Genomic DNA, 18,963 nt, shown 5'->3' on the forward strand with positions numbered 1-18,963 from the left:
CCCAACTCAGACCACAAATATAACAGTATTATAGAAATGTCTTCTCCCAACTCAGACCACAAATATAACAGTATTATAGAAATGTCTTCTCCTGATTCCAGACCACAAATATAACAGTATTACAGAAATGTCTTCTCCCAAGTCAGACCAAAGATGTAACAGTATTACAGAAATGTCTTCTCCCAACTCAGACCACAAATATAACAGTATTAAAGAAATGTCTTCTCCCAACTCAGACCACAAATATAACAGTATTAAAGAAATGTCTTCTCCCAACTCAGACCACAAATATAACAGTATTATAGAAATGTCTTCTCCCAACTCAGACCACAAATATAACAGTATTATAGAAATGTCTTCTCCCAACTACAGACCACAAATATAACAGTATTATAGAAATGTCTTCTACCAACTACAGACCACAAATATAACAGTATTACAGAAATGTCTTCTCCCAACTCAGACCACAACTATAACAGTATTATAGAAATGTCTTCTCCCAACTACAGACCACAATGTCTTCTCCCAACTCAGACCACAAATATAACAGTATTACAGAAATGTCTTCTCCCAACTCAGACCACAAATATAACAGTATTATAGAAATGTCTTCTCCTGATTCCAGACCACAAATATAACAGTATTATAGAAATGTCTTCTCCTGATTCCAGACCACAAATATAACAGTATTATAGAAATGTCTTCTCCCAATGCAGCCTCACCAAACTAGTAAGGACAAACATACCCAGGGTCAGAATCTGTGTTGACTTGCTTGTAGACAGCTGATGTTAACAGGAAGTTTACCACCTCAGTACGACCCAGTTTACACGCAACCATCAATGGTGTGTCACCATTTCTGTCCCGCAGGTTGTGATCAAATCGAGGCTTGAAAAATAACAGGGAATGCAAAGCTTTAAAAGTTAAAAATAAATATTCTAAAAAAAATGGTGCAGATTACAGACTTAGGTGTAAATAAATATTTATGAATGTCAAAGTTGAGAGTATGAGGCAGCATAAATATTATTTCTTACCAATATGAGGCCAAGAGCTCCAAATATCAAATTGTGTGGCTCCATTGTGTGACTTAAATTCAGGCAGTAATATTTGAGTAAAAAGTGTTAGGTGGTTACACTTAAGTAAGCAGTGTGTGGTGGTTACATAGTGTTATAATTATCATTGTCAAAAAATTAACAACAAGATGCTTACAATTGGAAAGGTAATAAAGGAAGAATATATATGAGCTAAATTCAACATACCATCCATATCTTTCGAAGCTCCTGCAGCCTCTTTTTGGATTTGTCCCGTATGAGTTTCATCACCTCATTTGTGTGTTTGTGTCGATGGTACTCTATTTCATTAAACACTCCACCATAAGCGTACTCCGGTAGAGAGAACAGGACACCGTTCGTATTGAGAAGTGCTGTTGTTGCTCCCTGTGACAACAGCAGTTTCACGATTCGTATGTAGCCTGTTATAGAAATGAAAAGTGACATAGATAATAATGATATAATTTTCCTCTTTGATATCTCGAGCAAATTCTTCAGTGTAGATAGATTACAACTTATCACATATCAACTACTCTGTTATCAGTGCCATGTCCTTTGTAAGCTGTAACTTTCTCAACTCTCCCATTGTGATGTCATTGAAGAAAATCAAAGAGATACAGGGTGGATGTGTCCAAAGTGTGACTGTACACTGTACTTCATGAAGTTTCATATCCTTTACAAATGTGGTTTCTTTTTTTATCTTTATTTTTCATTTTTATTTTTTTTTTTGCTTTTGTGTTGTTTTTTTTTGGAGGGCAATTAGCATATACTCAAAAGAAGTCTCAGAATTTGCCAGTTAAAGGGTTTTGCATATACTTATTACATCTATATATATATATTATAGAGTGGTTTAATAAGAAACATATATCCCCTATTGATAAGAGTTTGCTTTGAAGCATACCACATCAATTTCTTTCTAATTTATTGAACTTTTCATCTAATCAGACAGCAACAAACCATTCTCAGCAGCTAACTGTAGAGGTGTCTTTCCATCAGAATTCACAGCATTAACATCAATTTTGTGTCCACCACACTGACTTCGATTTTCCAAATCACTATATGTGGAAGTGAACTTGAGGAGATATTGGACAACGTCCAGTTTGCCCATCCTAGCTGCTATATGTAGGGCTGTGGACCCAGCAGAAACATGGCGCTGTCTCACATCTGCTCCTCTCTGAAATCAAAGATCAAATTATAAAAGACACAAACCAACTCAACTCTGTAACTACAGACACACACCAACGCAATTCTGTAACTATAAACACATTTCAACTATACCTCACACAAAAGTCTGACAACTTCCAAATGGCCATTTTCTGCAGCAAGGTATAAGGGATAACTGCCAACACCAGTCTGTGAGAAAACACAAAAGCAGAGAGTAACAAAGGGAAGGTACATCACAAGAATTCTGCAGAATTATACCAGCATCTCATCTGGCTGAATTATACCAGCATCTCGTCTGGCTGAATTATACCAGCATCTCGTCTGGCTGAATTATACCAGCATCTCGTCTGGCTGAATTATACCAGCATCTCGTCTGGCTGAATTATACCAGCTTCTCGTCTGGCTGAATTATACCAGCTTCTCGTCTGGCTGAATTATACCAGCATCTCGTCTGGCTGAATTATACCAGCTACTTGTCTGGCTGAATTATATGAGTGTATCTTGTATATCAAATATATTGAGCAGGGACATGCACAGATATGCCCTTAATGGTCCATCCATCCTTAAACAACATTTCTATATGTAAAACGTCTCTCACCTGTGAATTAATGTTGTCGCCATCTTCGAGGAGGCAATAAAGTTCCTCTGCTTTCCCATTCATTGCACATGACATCAACTCAGTCATCACGATTTTCTTTTGTCGTCTGTGATAAACAAACACAGCTGATTATAGTGTACAGCAAGGGGCTCATTATTCTGTTTTCACTGTCACACCAGACTTTACTAAGGGCCCTTGTACTGTAATAGTAGCAACAGTGGTGAGAACATGTTTGAGCTCTCATTGTTTCAAAAGCAAATTTATCTAAGTAACTGTGACTTTGACCTTATAAAGCCAGAATGTTAGAACTCATGGATGTTATCTACATAAAGAACCACTGTATTATCAGTTCAAATTGATAATGACAAGAATTACAATAGGTAGACTGAGGTCGAAGAAAAGTTAACATGAAAAGATGGACATCTGCCTGTCTATGTGAAAGGGTGATCATTGCAAAATTTATTTCATCATTGGGTGCTTAACAAGATATCCAAGAGGGATCTTGGCACCCATCATAATTTTGCACTTTATTTCTTTCATAAAGTTGGATCTTTTTCTTTTTTTTTCTATCTTTTCTTCAGTTCTTGTTCTTCATGATAAGGAATTTGGCCATTTTGTTTTCTGATCAGTCCCAAAACCAAAAGGACACAAGTAAGACAAAGCATAACCTACATTATACAAAATCTCAGAAAGATTCGAGTACTTCTTAAGAAATAATGATAACAAACTTTCACTGTCAGAAGCCAAGATGGCCACCTATCAGCCATTTTATTTTTCTGATCATCCCAAAGTCAAGAGTGTACAACTAAGGACCAAGAGCAACCATCATAACTATGAGAAAAGTTCATTCAGTACTTCTCAAGAAATAGGAATGACTAGAATTGTGTATTGAAAGACAGAGAGACAACAGAGGTAGTGATTTAAATAGCCCACCATCGTCAAATGATGATTTTACCTCTGTGGAATAATGTGATTTTATTTTGAATTTTTGTATGAAGCAATTTATCTGAATTGGTTATTTTTGTAGAAATGAAACTGAGTATAAATCAATTACAATTTCCAAGCATCTCGTAGTTTTCTGTCTAAAGATGCAGTCTTACTCATTAGGCAGGCTTGGTGTAAACCCTGAAAACAGAAAATAAACAATAGACAGATCAAACGACAGACTACAAAATATCCAAGACATGAACCCTCTTTGTTTCTGTGCTGATTAACAAACTTGCTTAAACATTTTCATAAACAGTTATGAGATCTTGATCCCTGAAACCTGAAACATGGATTCGCCAATTTTATTTCAATGTGCAGCAGTTAAAACTGCATTATATTTTAGTTTGGACAGCTCTCTCACCAGTTCATTTTTCAAAAGTATTGCTGATGGAACAATATTTTTTTTACAGATGTTTGCATATACAATCTTGTCTCTCTGTCAAAAGTCGATCAAGTTACAATTACATGTACACTTATGCAGGAAAAATGCATGCCAGTACCGTACCTAGAACACTTGACAAGAAAACTGTACATCTGTAATGTACCTTTTATATTTGATGAGAAAATTGTGTAACAGTACTGTTGTAAATGAAGCTAAGGACCAGAGCACCCTCAAGGCCAAGCACCATAACATCCTCAAGGCTATGAACCATAAAGCCCTCAAGGCCAAGCACCATAACTTCCTCAAGAATAAGAACCATAGTGCCCTCAAGGCCAAGCACCATAATATCCTCAAGGCTATGGACCAAAAAGCCCTCAAGGCTTAGTACTACAACTTCCTCAAGGATAAGGACCATAGCACTCCCAGCCTGCCAAGGACCATAACTTCATTAAGGCTAAGGACGATAACTTCATTAAGGCTAAGGATCATAACTTCATCAAGGCTAAGGACCATATAATGCCCTCAAGGCTAAGGACCATATAACTTCATCAAGGCTAAGGACCATATAACTTCATCAAGGCTAAGGACCATATAACTTCATCAAGGCTAAGGACCATATAACTTCATCAAGGCTAAGGACCATATAACTTCATCAAGGCTAAGGACCATATAACTTCATCAAGGCCAAGGAACATAACTTCTTTAAGGTTAAGTCAATAGCAGCTGCCATTTAAGGTAAACAACTTCCTAGTTAAACTGGTCCTGAACAAAAGTTAATAAGTAAATTAAGACATACACTGTATGTAGAAGGAAAATATTCAGGAACCAACATTGCATCCACAACTTCCTCCATGTTTTCTAACACAGCATGGTGTAATGGCAGATAGCCTTCAACATCACAAATCACAGGGGTAGCTCCCCGTCTGAAATGGAAATTAAAAGGGATAACAGCTGAAGTAACCTGAGGATGTCTCTTAAGAAATACATGAACATGACAACTAAGACAACAGATGGCCATCATGAGTGTGTGTACAGGTGATTACGACAAGTAAATATTGAGAATGATCAATTGATAGTAATACTTAAAAAGTTAGTATAACTATCAGAGGTTTTGTATAAGTTGTAATCAAGTAATGTTTTAATCATCCTCACTTCAAAATTTCTGTTTACTTATGAAATCCATGTGTCACCCAGACTTACTGGAGCAGCATCCTCACACAAACCGTGTGTCCACAATGAGCAGCTATAGCCAGGGTAGTCATTCCTGTTTGGAGGCCTTCCTTACACACACCTGTCATCTACACAAATATAACAAACCAAGTAACTATAATCATTTCCTCAAAATCTTTTTGTCATTTTTAAAACTAATACATTAATCAAATAGTCCACTGGCATTCTATCAGTGCAGGCTACTTCAATTTTCTCTCATAAAATTTCTAAGTGTAAGACTTCAGGTCCTGTGACCTACATGTATCCCCAAATGCATGATTTTAATCCAGAGGTATGGTTTTGGACATTTTAATTTGGACACCGAGTTTAAATAATCAGAAAAGTTTACCTGGAAATATTGAGCATCAATATAGGACTTTATTTTGCTGCTGTCAAAATCCAGTATGACCTTCATGCTGTCCACTCTGTAATCAGAATCAATTATCATGAATTATTGATACATAAAATACAGCCATCTGACCTAGCTCTTATTAGGTTTTTATTCTATATCAGTTACAAAGTAACCTATTAAACGTAATTTCCATCTCATTGAAATATTTTTAAAAAATGTCAAAGAACAATGTAAAAGATGTTTCTACAGAAGAGACTGTAATGTGTGTAACTGGTGTTCACATCTCACCAGCCAACACTGTAGTAGTAAGGTTCTTGTTTCACCTACCAGAAACAATAGACTGTGCTGCCTACCAGGACAAGTCATGGAACATATCTACCAGAAACCCAACAGACAGGTACCAACTAAACATATCTACCAGAAACCCAACAGACAGGTATCAACTAAACATATCTACCAGAAACCCAACAGACAGGTAGCAACTAAACATATCTACCAGAAACCCAATAGACAGGTATCAACTAAACATATCTACCAGAAACCCAACAGACAGGTATCAACTAAACATATCTACCAGAAACCCAACAGACAGGTACAAACTAAACATATCTACCAGAAACCCAACAGACAGGTACCAACTAAACATATCTACCAGAAACCCAACAGACAGGTACCAACTAAACATATCTACCAGAAACCCAACAGACAGGTACCAACAAAACATATCTACCAGAAACCCAATAGACAGGTGTCAACTCAACATATCTACCAGAAACCCAACAGACAGGTGTCAACTAAACATATCTACCAGAAACCCAACAGACAGGTGTCAACTAAACATATCTACCAGAAACCCAACAGACAGGTACCAACTAAACATATCTACCAGAAACCCAACAGACAGGTATCAACTAAACATATCTACCAGAAACCCAACAGACAGGTATCAACTAAACATATCTACCAGAAACCCAACAGACAGGTATCAACTAAACATATCTACCAGAAACCCAACAGACAGGTACCAACTAAACATATCTACCAGAAACCCAACAGACAGGTACCAACTAAACATATCTACCAGAAACCCAACAGACAGGTGTCAACTAAACATATCTACCAGAAACCCAACAGACAGGTGTCAACAAAACATATCTACCAGAAACCCAATAGACAGGTACCAACTAAACATATCTACCAGAAACCCAATAGACAGGTACAAACAAAACATATCTACCAGAAACCCAACAGACAGGTGTCAACTAAACATATCTACCAGAAACCCAATAGACAGGTACCAACAAAACATATCTACCAGAAACCCAATAGACAGGTACCAACTAAACATATCTACCAGAAACCCAATAGACAGGCACCAACTAAACATATCTACCAGAAACCCAACAGACAGGTGTCAACTAAACATATCTACCAGAAACCCAACAGACAGGTGTCAACTAAACATATCTACCAGAAACCCAACAGACAGGTGTCAACTAAACATATCTACCAGAAACCCAACAGACAGGTGTCAACTAAACATATCTACCAGAAACCCAACAGACAGGTACCAACAAAACATATCTACCAGAAACCCAATAGACAGGTACCAACTAAACATATCTACCAGAAACCCAATAGACAGGTACCAACAAAACATATCTACCAGAAACCCAATAGACAGGCACCAACTAAACATATCTACCAGAAACCCAACAGACAGGTACCAACTAAACATATCTACCAGAAACCCAACAGACAGGTACCAACTAAACATATCTACCAGAAACCCAACAGACAGGTACCAACTAAACATATCTACCAGAGACCCAACAGACAGGTGTCAACTAAATATATCTACCAGAAGCCCAACAGACAGGTACCAACTAAACATATCTACCAGAAACCAAATAGACAGGTACCTACTAAATATATCTTCCAGAAACCCAATAGACAGGTACCAACTCAACATATCTACCAGAAACCCAATAGACAGGTACCAACTCAACATATCTACCAGAAACCCAATAGACAGGTACCAACTAAACATATCTACCAGAAACCCAATAGACACATACCAACTAAACATATCTACCAGAAACCCAACAGACAGGTGTCAACTAAACATATCTACCAGAAACCCAACAGACAGGTGTCAACTAAACATATCTACCAGAAACCCAACAGACAGGTGTCAACTAAACATATCTACCAGAAACCCAACAGACAGGTGTCAACTAAACATATCTACCAGAAACCCAACAGACAGGTGTCAACTAAACATATCTACCAGAAACCCAATAGACAGGTACCAACAAAACATATCTACCAGAAACCCAACAGACAGGTACCAACTAAACATATCTACCAGAAACCCAACAGACAGGTACCAACTAAACATATCTACCAGAAACCCAACAGACAGGTAACAACTAAACATATCTACCAGAAACCCAACAGACAGGTACCAACTAAATATATCTACCAGAAACCCAACAGACAGGTACCAACAAAACATATCTACCAGAAACCCAACAGACAGGTACCAACAAAACATATCTACCAGAAACCCAACAGACAGGTACCAACAAAACATATCTACCAGAAACCCAACAGACAGGTACCAACTAAACATATCTACCAGAAACCCAACAGACAGGTAACAACTACACATATCTACCAGAAACCCAATAGATAGGTAACAACTAAATATATCTACCAGAAACCCAACAGACAGGTACCAACAAAACATATCTACCAGAAACCCAACAGACAGGTACCAACTAAACATATCTACCAGAAACCCAACAGACAGGTACCAACTAAACATATCTACCAGAAACCCAACAGACAGGTACCAACAAAACATATCTACCAGAAACCCAACAGACAGGTACCAACTAAACATATCTACCAGAAACCCAACAGACAGGTACCAACTAAACATATCTACCAGAAACCCAACAGACAGGTACCAACTAAACATATCTACCAGAAACCCAATAGACAGGTACCAACAAACATATCTATCAGAAAACCAATAGATAGGTACCTACTAAATATATCTACCAGAAACCCAACATACAGGTACCAACTAAATATATCTACCAGAAACCCAACAGACAGGTACCAACTAAACATATCTACCAGAAACCCAACAGACAGGTACCAACTCAACATATCTACCAGAAACCCAACAGACAGGTACCAACTCAACATATCTACCAGAAACCCAACAGACAGGTACCAACTAAACATATCTACCAGAAACCCAACAGACAGGTAACAACTACACATATCTACCAGAAACCCAATAGATAGGTAACAACTAAACATATCTACCAGAAACCCAACAGACAGGTAACAACTACACATATCTACCAGAAACCCAACAGACAGGTAACAACTCAACATATCTACCAGAAACCCAACAGACAGGTACCAACTAAACATATCTACCAGAAACCCAACAGACAGGTACCAACTCAACATATCTACCAGAAACCCAACAACTAAACATATCTACCAGAAACCCAATAGACAGGTGTCAACTAAACATATCTAACAGAAACCCAATAGACAGGTACCAAATAAACATATCTACCAGAAACCCAATAGACAGGTGTCAACTAAACATATCTACCAGGTGTCAACTAAACATATCTACCAGAAACCCAATAGACAGGTGTCAACTAAACATATCTACCAGAAACCCAACAGACAGGTAACAACTACACATATCTACCAGAAACCCAACAGACAGGTACCAACTAAACATATCTACCAGAAACCGAATAGACAGGTACCAACTAAACATATCTACCAGAAACCCAACAGACAGGTAACAACTACACATATCTACCAGAAACCCAATAGATAGGTAACAACTAAACATATCTACCAGAAACCCAACAGACAGGTAACAACTAAATATATCTACCAGAAACCCAACAGACAGGTACCAACTAAATATATCTACCAGAAACCCAACAGACAGGTACCAACTCAACATATCTACAAGAAACCCAACAGACAGGTACCAACTCAACATATCTACCAGAAACCCAACAGACAGGTATCAACTCAACATATCTACCAGAAACCCAACAGACAGGTACCAACTAAACATATCTACCAGAAACCCAACAGACAGGTAACAACTACACATATCTACCAGAAACCCAATAGATAGGTAACAACTAAACATATCTACCAGAAACCCAACAGACAGGTAACAACTACACATATCTACCAGAAACCCAACAGACAGGTACCAACTCAACATATCTACCAGAAACCCAACAGACAGGTACCAACTAAACATATCTACCAGAAACCCAACAGACAGGTACAAACTAAACATATCTACCAGAAACCCAACAGACAGGTAACAACTACACATATCTACCAGAAACCGAATAGACAGGTGCCAACTAAACATATCTACCAGAAACCGAATAGACAGGTGCCAACTAAACATATCTACCAGAAACCCAATAGACAGGTACCAACTAAACATATCTACCAGAAACCGAATAGACAGGTGTAAACTAAACATATCTACCAGAAACCGAATAGACAGGTGTAAACTAAACATATCTACCAGAAACCGAATAGACAGGTATCAACTAAACATATCTACCAGAAACCCAACAGACAGGTAACAACTACACATATCTACCAGAAACCCAACAGACAGGTACCAACTAAACATATCTACCAGAAACCGAATAGACAGGTGCCAACTAAACATATCTACCAGAAACCCAATAGACAGGTACCAACTAAACATATCTACCAGAAACCGAATAGACAGGTACCAACTAAACATATCTACCAGAAACCGAATAGACAGGTGTAAACTAAACATATCTACCAGAAACCCAACAGACAGGTACCAACTAAACATATCTACCAGAAACCCAACAGACAGGTAACAACTACACATATCTACCAGAAACCCAATAGACAGGTGTCAACTAAACATATCTACCAGAAACCAAATAGACAGGTACCAAATAAACATATCTACCAGAAACCCAACAGACAGGTAACAACTACACATATCTACCAGAAACCGAACAGACAGGTGTCAACTAAACATATCTACCAGAAACCCAACAGACAGGTGTCAACTAAACATATCTACCAGAAACCCAGTAGTCAAATTCACTATTCATGAAATTGCTTCAGACCAAACTTGGACAATATCCTTGTCTGGAAGAAGGATTTTTAAGAAGTTAAGTTTCCCTTATTGGGCCCTGCCCCTTCTGCCCAAGGAGGCTGAGACGACTACACACCTATACAATATTAGGGGCTGTATTCCATTATTTATACACAACTGATTGCCCCCACACAAGAATACTTCAGACTAAATTTGGGAAATATCAATTCATTAATACAGGAGGAGGAGTAGGATATTAAAAAATTGATTCTTTTTCCACTATTGGGCCCCACATTTCCCACCCCAGGATGACACGACCCACCTTTCATACAAAATTGATTCCCCTTCACCCTTCAGACCCACCATTTATACAAAATTTGTGCCTCTTCTCCAAAGGATGCTTCTAAAAAATGATCCAAATCTGCTTGGTCGTTCACGACTCGAACCAATTTGTAGAAAAAAGTTGATGGACAGATGGCCCTTTGGGCCAGGTGAGCTAAACATCAAATTTGGAGAAATATTTTTCAACAAACAGCAATAACTAGAATTGTTTAATGATAGATGGACAATGAACCATGGACGTGGACGATCTGAACAGTCTATACATCATCATGTAAGATCATAATAATGTATACAACATGTGGCTTTGATTTGTTATTACACAAAAGTGTGCATCGGGATGATGTAACCATGTGTACAACAATGGGTGAACATCTCCTACGACTTCTCCTGTGGTTGAGAAGCCAGTTTTCATTGGAGAATGACTGGTAAAAAGGCAACATGTGAGGGTCTAACATGTGACTTTTACATTTAATTCTAAATGATGAATGCAAACATCCAAGAAGATCCCTAGACACTATCTTGGAAAGTACAAACCCCTTGGTATGCATAAATAATGGTCAATGAAATGGACAGAATTGATCTAGTCTGGATCTGTCATCTCAAACCAATGTCTAGCAGAGGGTATTACAACTATGGCAGGAAATCCAGTCTGGTATAATATCAAACTATCAAATAGCTATGAACATATTGATATTTGCTGAACTTTAATGAATATCAATTTTACATTTAAAACAGCTTTATTCTCCTTTAAAAATGTATTTACAGTAAAAATTCAATGGTTTTCTGTTAAATATCATTTATAATATATTTCATATTAGTACATATGTGATTTCCACTAAATATCCTCTTCATGTCTAGTGTAAATGTTGATAATTAGGATTGTTAAAAAATTGAGATATTTACAAAATCTTGATGCCATACAGATTTTTCACAAATTTTTATCAATTTTATATTGTATCTGTTTATTGTATACTTGTATATTCATTTAATTCATATTTCAAAGACATTGTGGTTGTACTAATGTTAGTTAATATTGCCAGAATAATAAGCAAGTTAGGGCTATACACAGACAAAACAAACCCAGCCATAAACTCACCTGTTATATAGAGCAGCCATCATTAGAAGAGTGAACCCGTCAACATTCACCACACTCAGGTCAGACTCTCTCAGATCTTGTGGTCGAAGTTTACCCTAGAGATAAAACCTTCAATTTCAACTTGCAAGTTTCTTACCTGGTAATGAGAGACCAGAAATCATCATTCTAATTCTGGTATGTAAGAAGATTTGTAAAACCAGGGAAACTGTTCCTTGACTTTTTAAATACTACACTCACTTCACCCTGCAGTATACTTGATATCAATGAGGTGAATTACGTAACCTAAGATTATTCCATTGACTGATGCTGAAACCTTTCTATTTCCAGTTTGAGGGAGATTTTTACACTCTAACTTACCTCAACCGTGAGGCGACTGAGGTTTTCACATCTCTGTGTCCTGAGTACAGATATAATATTAAGACAGTCCTCCCCATAACCCCTCATACCAATATCGTCAGGTCTCATTCCATTGTGATCTTCCCTATTAAAGTCAGCTCCACAGCGAATCAAAGAGCTGAAACATTGAAATACATGCATAATATAGTACACTGATATGTGAAAAAGGCCCTCATCTCCCAGTGTTTTCTAACTGTAAATATGACCTTGTGAAAAAGGCCTTCATCTCCCAGTGTTTTCTAACTGTAAATATGATCTTGTGAAAAAGACCCCAATCCCCAGTGTTTTTAAATCTAAATCTGACCTTGTGAAAAAGGCCCCCATCCCTCAGTGTTTCTAACTCTTAATATGACCTTGTGAAAAATGCCCCCATCCCCAGTGTGTCTAACTCTAAATCTGACCTTGTGAAAAATGCCCCCATCCCCAGTGTTTCTAACTCTAAATCTGACCTTAACTGGAAGGTCACATAAAGAAATGATAACTGCTCATTAGATATTCTGAATACAAAATGGTTTTGGTGTATTATGAAAGGCTTATGAAACATCAGATATGAGACATTGTGTATAGTATTGTACCTGACAGTGTCCACATGGTTGTACTGGGCTGCATAGTGAAGAGCACTCTTTCCATTATTAACATTACACTTGTTGGGGCTGGCTCCAAACACACAAATCAAAACCTACAGGAAAGCAACATTTGTAAACAATGAATATTGAAAGAATGGAAATTAAATATCCCCTCAGTCACCAGTCAGTAAACATCTACATGTTCTTAAGTCTACTCAAGTCTAACATCCCCTCAGTCATCTGTCAGTAAACATCTTCATGTTCTTTAGTCTACTCAAGTCTAACATCCCCTCAGTCACCAGCCAGTAAACATCTACATGTTCTTAAGTCTACTCAAGTCTAACATCCCCTCAGTCATCTGTCAGTAAACATCTTCATGTTCTTTAGTCTGCTCAAGTTAAACATCCCCTCAGTCACCAGTCAGTAAACATCTACATTTGCTTTAGTCCACACCATCACAGAATTAGCTGTATATGCGATAATAAAGAAGAAAATACAAGTGTTTGGACATAATTACAATCAATTAGTGAATAAGAAACTTTGACTGTACCTCACATAAGATGGGATCTCCAGCCTGGGCAGCTATCATCAGAGGTGTCATTCCCTTAGAGTTACAAAGTTCCACATCAGCCTGTTGTATTCTTACCAGTAGCATGAGAAGTGGTAACTGACAAAGGCCTACATTACAGAGGAAAATCAAATATAGTATACAAACCAGTCAAATTTTTTGTGTATTATCACTTTTGAGCTGGTTAACACAATGATGAATTTGTGTATATTGTTTTATCCTGTTACTGGAACTGCCATTATCGGAATACACTTGACATATATTTTCATCTGTTTCTGGCAGTCATGAAAGACACCTGTATTTTGGCACATGCATTAATTTGACATAATTACAGGTTTACTTATGAAATTCATAAAATTGCTGTTACTGGTGAATCCACTGAAGTTCTTTTGGTATTAGTCATGAGGTAAAATTCAGCGTAAGGGCAACATCAGGTCAAAAAAAAAAGGAATATACAACATTGTGTTGCAAGGTTTATAGTCTGAATTTACAATTAATGTTGCCGGATAAATATAATACATGTTCAGTGTCTGAAATATTAGACTGCATTTCTGCTCGGGACAGTTAGGAAAGACAAAAGTGGCTCGCAACATACAGAAACCACAATGAGTGCAACTTTTTCTTAACACAATACTTTCATCATAAAAGGTGTTGGTACAAGGTAATGCGATTTTGAGCGAAATCATATGGGAAGACCAAGAACTCCTTTATGACAACTATAGAGCCAATATTAACATCGGAGGTGGCATGAGAGAAACACAGCCAGATCAAAAAAATAAGGAGTCTGGTGTAGAGGACTAAAAATCCTGTACCAGAAATTATCACTAAGTATCGCTAAGTATATCAGAAAAAAACCTTGAAGTGTTGGTGTGACACGAATGCCCCAAACACTAACCAATGCAAAGTACTGCGAAATCTTTCATTTTCAATGGAATTTGTCTTCACTTGTTTTGTAGGTACTTTTTACCATAATTTCATATGTCCATCAACTTTTAAAACTATTTTAAGTAGATATATTGAGTTATATCAATAAAACAAATCAAGTGTCAATGAAAATTTAATTTTGAAAAGACATTGAAATTGAGCCTAACCAAAATCAGTGTAAAAATGGAAAATGCACAATTAGGGACCAAGTTGTCATACATAAAAAATTTGAGAATGACACATCTAATAAACAGCAATAACAAATCATAAATCCAAAATGGCAGCCATCTTGACTTCACAGTGATAGTTTTGTGATATCGTACTTTATTATTTTCAGAGATTACAAATTATATTATTACTGAACATGTATTTCTCCTCAAAAATCATATCGAGTAAAGTACCTTTCATTTATATCTTTCCTCTTCAACCTGACATTTGCCTGCAAAGCTCTGTCTTTTATAATTACCATAAATGCCATGTGCTGAAAATTCAGTGCTTAAAAGTTAAATTCACAGCACAAGATTAATGATAATAACAATTAAGAGTGTAGTTACCTCCCTTTACAGCTACGTGGATGATAAAGTCTCCTTGATTATCACATTCTGTATTTACATTGAATTCAAACATCTGGAAAAGAGTGTACAGGGTTTTATTTAGATGTTGCAACATCATGACATCACATGCAGTTCTCCCACTTTTTTATACTGTTAAGTTATTGCTTATCGTAGTAACCCTTTAACATCTCCAGTAGTATGGACTTCTCAAATCTTCAGTAACTTAACCACTGTATGCTGACTTATGATATAAGAATCAGATGTTAAATGTTTAAAATCAGAGAATGACAGAATGCAGAACATGACAGACCAAAAGGCTGGTGAAAGTTCTCAGTTTAGCTCCAATTCAAAGACCAGAGGCATATGGACCTTAATGGTCATTTGACTACAAAAACTTTTAGCATGGTGAAGAGTTATTTCTTCTACTTTGAATAAATCTTACTAAGAAGATCTTTTCCATAATGAAGATGGTAGGTTTGGTGAGCAATAGGTAACTGTAACTATAAGTTTTTAGACAGCATTCAAGTTAGAGCTCAATCCCACTGGTGAAACCTTAGAAGTTTGAAAAAGGTGATGCATAGTAAAACCATGATTGCACCCATCTTGCTACAAAATGGCCTTCCTGGCTGCCATGTCAAAATTTTGACAAGGTCGAAAAATACCAACACTTTGTTGGCTACCTTTCCTTAACATTTCCACAAATTTTTAGCTCATTGGCATCAGTCTAACTGGAGAAGAAATTTAAAATATGTTTTTTTTCAAGATGGCGACTTTAGTGACCATCTTGGATTTCAGACCAACATGAAAAATTACAACACTTGGTCAGGACAACCTCAGGATCATTTCAGACATGTTGGAGCTCAATCCCACTGGTTAAACTTGAGAAGAAGTTTGAAAACAATGGTCTCCCTGGCTGCTATGTTGAAGTTTAGACAAGGTCGAAAAATTACAGGTCAGATGACCAAACAAGTCCCATTATAAATAGATAATCTGACATTATAATACAATCACCTGTAATCTCTTCTGTAGCTCCATCAGAGATCCAACAGTCGTTGCCATTGTGAAGATAACATCCTTATCTTGTATACTTGGCTGTAACAGATGAACCCTATTATAGGGACTTAAACCCCACACTCCTGTACCTCTTCCTGTACTTACTCCCCCACTTAATGCTCGTCCTGTCTGAGTATGGTATTTTGTAGGCAAGGACCGACGTACTTCATTGGAGAAACAGTACTGGTCTGCAGTGTTACCTGAATAAAAACACAATTTATTTTGATACTTTTATCAAGAGTGTACTGTATGTAGTAATATTTTTAATAATTTCAACAACATTCTGATTTTTATTTCAACTTTCTCTTCTCCTTTTATATCACCTCATGCTAAATGTGATGGGTCCTATGTTTACATATGTATTTTTTCTCACTGTCTGGATTTTGATACAGAAAATAAAAATTACAAACACCAGTATTCACAAACACTAGAGGTTATACATATGTAGAGTCATGCATAACTGTAAACTATTGATCATAGTTTACTATAACGGATCCTACCTATTGACAAAGTAGTGATTTTGAGTTCATAGTTCATCATAAATGTCAGATTTGCAGAAATAAGTGTTTTGCTTTGCTTCAATGAGAGATAAAACCTTTTAGAACTCACCCTGTTTGTCTTTCAGTAATGGTGATACACCCTCACGGACCAAATACTGGATGATCTCTGTTCTCCTGAACACACAGGCATGGTGCAGTAACCCAGCACCATCCTCTAACAAAGTGTCCACACCTGAACATCATCAAAATTACCTGAAGTCTCAGTCATCTTAATATCATAGTAATGTGTTCTTGTAAAAACAACACTACATGAAATACACGTCATTTAAACAAAAATTTAAAAAAAAACTTCAAATCTTATTTTTAACCATTAAGCTCACCATAAATGCAGTAAAAATACCAATTTCTTCCAGAGTGCATTGGGATAACCTTGTAGCCAAATGTCAAGTCTGGTAGAGGTTGTAAAGATGTAGACTCGCATGTAACTGTGTAAGTCATCCAACAAAGACTTACACGTAATTGTAATGTATTCTGAATTCAGTCATCAGAAATAGAGAGACAGGTCTATACAAGTTGGAGGTGTCGCACAGGACCAATTGTAAAGATAGGTCTATTAGGGATCGGAGGAGTCATACAGGACCAATTGTAAAACTTAATGTGTACTTACAGATGAGAGACAGGTCTATAAGGGGTCGGAGGAGTCATTCAGGACCAATTGTAAAACTTAATGTGTACTTACAGACAAGAACAGGACCAATTGTAAAACTTATTGTGTACTTACGGACGAGAGACAGGTCTATAAGGGATCGGAGGAGTCGTGCAGGACCAATTGTAAAACTTAACGTGTACTTATGGACGAGAGCAGGTCTATAAGGGCCCGGAGGAGTCATTCAGGACTAATTGTAAAACTTAATGTGTACTTACAGACAAGAGCAGGTCTATAAGGGGTCGGAGGAGTCATTCAGGACCAATTGTAAAACTTATTATGTACTTACGGACGAGAGACAGGTCTATTAGGGATCGGAGGTGTTGTGCAGGACCAATTGTAAAACTTAATGTGTACTTACGGACGAGAGACAGGTCTATAAGGGATCGGAGGAGTCATGCAGGACCGATTGTAAAACTTAACATGTACTTATGGACAAGAGCAGGTCTATAAGGGGTCGGAGGAGTCATTCAGGACCAATTGTAAAACTTAATATGTACTTACGGACGAGAGACAGGTCTATAAGGGGTCGGAGGAGTCATTCAGGACCAATTGTAAAACTTATTATGTACTTACGGACGAGAGACAGGACTATAAGGGGTCGGAGGAGTCATTCAGGACCAATTGTAAAACTTAATATGTACTTACGGACGAGAGACAGGTCTATTAGGGATCGGAGGTGTTGTGCAGGACCAATTGTAAAACTTAATGTGTACTTACGGACGAGAGACAGGTCTATAAGGGATCGGAGGAGTCGTGCAGGACCAATTGTAAAACTTAACATGTACTTATGGACAAGAGCAGGTCTATAAAGGGATCGAAGGTGTTGTGCAGGACCAATTGTAAAACTTAATGTGTACTTACGGACGAGAGACAGGTCTATAAGGGATCGGAGGAGTCGTGCAGGACCAATTGTAAAACTTAACATGTACTTATGGACAAGAGCAGGTCTATAAGGGGTCGGAGGAGTCATTCAGGACCAATTGTAAAACTTAATATGTACTTACAGATGAGAGACAGGTCTATAAGGGGTCGGAGGAGTCATTCAGGACCAATTGTAAAACTTAATGTGTACTTACAGACGAGAGACAGATCTATTAGGGATTGGATGAGTCATACAGGACCAATTGTAAAACTTATTGTGTGCTTACCGACGAGAGACAGGTCTATAAGGGATCGGAGGAGTTGTGCAGGACCAATTGTAAAACTTAATGTGTACTTACGGACGAGAGCAGGTCTATAAGGGCCCGGAGGAGTCATTCAGGACCAATTGTAAAACTTAATGTGTACTTACGGACAAGAGACAGGTCTATAAGGGGTGGGAGGAGTCATTCAGGACCAATTGTAAAACTTATT

General features: G+C 37.4%; 1 protein-coding gene across 2 annotated transcripts in view; it reads right to left on the minus strand.

Moving 5' to 3' along the window:
• Nucleotides 1-18,963, minus strand: part of LOC132553990 (ankyrin-3-like) — a 33,311-nt gene that overhangs the window by 8,280 nt on the left and 6,068 nt on the right. For both annotated transcript variants that reach the window (XM_060218286.1, XM_060218285.1), the window contains 16 exons: nucleotides 17,011-17,133; nucleotides 16,360-16,601; nucleotides 15,349-15,421; nucleotides 13,853-13,980; nucleotides 13,312-13,415; nucleotides 12,698-12,854; nucleotides 12,341-12,435; nucleotides 5,736-5,811; nucleotides 5,378-5,475; nucleotides 4,974-5,100; nucleotides 3,863-3,933; nucleotides 2,809-2,914; nucleotides 2,325-2,399; nucleotides 2,004-2,220; nucleotides 1,257-1,468; nucleotides 746-885 (listed from right to left, as the gene is read on the minus strand). In XM_060218286.1, coding sequence (XP_060074269.1) covers nucleotides 746-885; nucleotides 1,257-1,468; nucleotides 2,004-2,220; nucleotides 2,325-2,399; nucleotides 2,809-2,914; nucleotides 3,863-3,933; nucleotides 4,974-5,100; nucleotides 5,378-5,475; nucleotides 5,736-5,811; nucleotides 12,341-12,435; nucleotides 12,698-12,854; nucleotides 13,312-13,415; nucleotides 13,853-13,980; nucleotides 15,349-15,421; nucleotides 16,360-16,601; nucleotides 17,011-17,133 — 2,044 coding nt within the window. The remainder of the gene's footprint in view (nucleotides 1-745; nucleotides 886-1,256; nucleotides 1,469-2,003; nucleotides 2,221-2,324; nucleotides 2,400-2,808; nucleotides 2,915-3,862; nucleotides 3,934-4,973; nucleotides 5,101-5,377; nucleotides 5,476-5,735; nucleotides 5,812-12,340; nucleotides 12,436-12,697; nucleotides 12,855-13,311; nucleotides 13,416-13,852; nucleotides 13,981-15,348; nucleotides 15,422-16,359; nucleotides 16,602-17,010; nucleotides 17,134-18,963) is intronic.

The sequence above is a fragment of the Ylistrum balloti genome, unplaced genomic scaffold, assembly GCF_031769215.1.
Source record: "Ylistrum balloti isolate Yb309-2 unplaced genomic scaffold, AGI_CSIRO_Ybal_v1 Utg370370, whole genome shotgun sequence".
Taxonomy (NCBI): domain Eukaryota; kingdom Metazoa; phylum Mollusca; class Bivalvia; order Pectinida; family Pectinidae; genus Ylistrum; species Ylistrum balloti.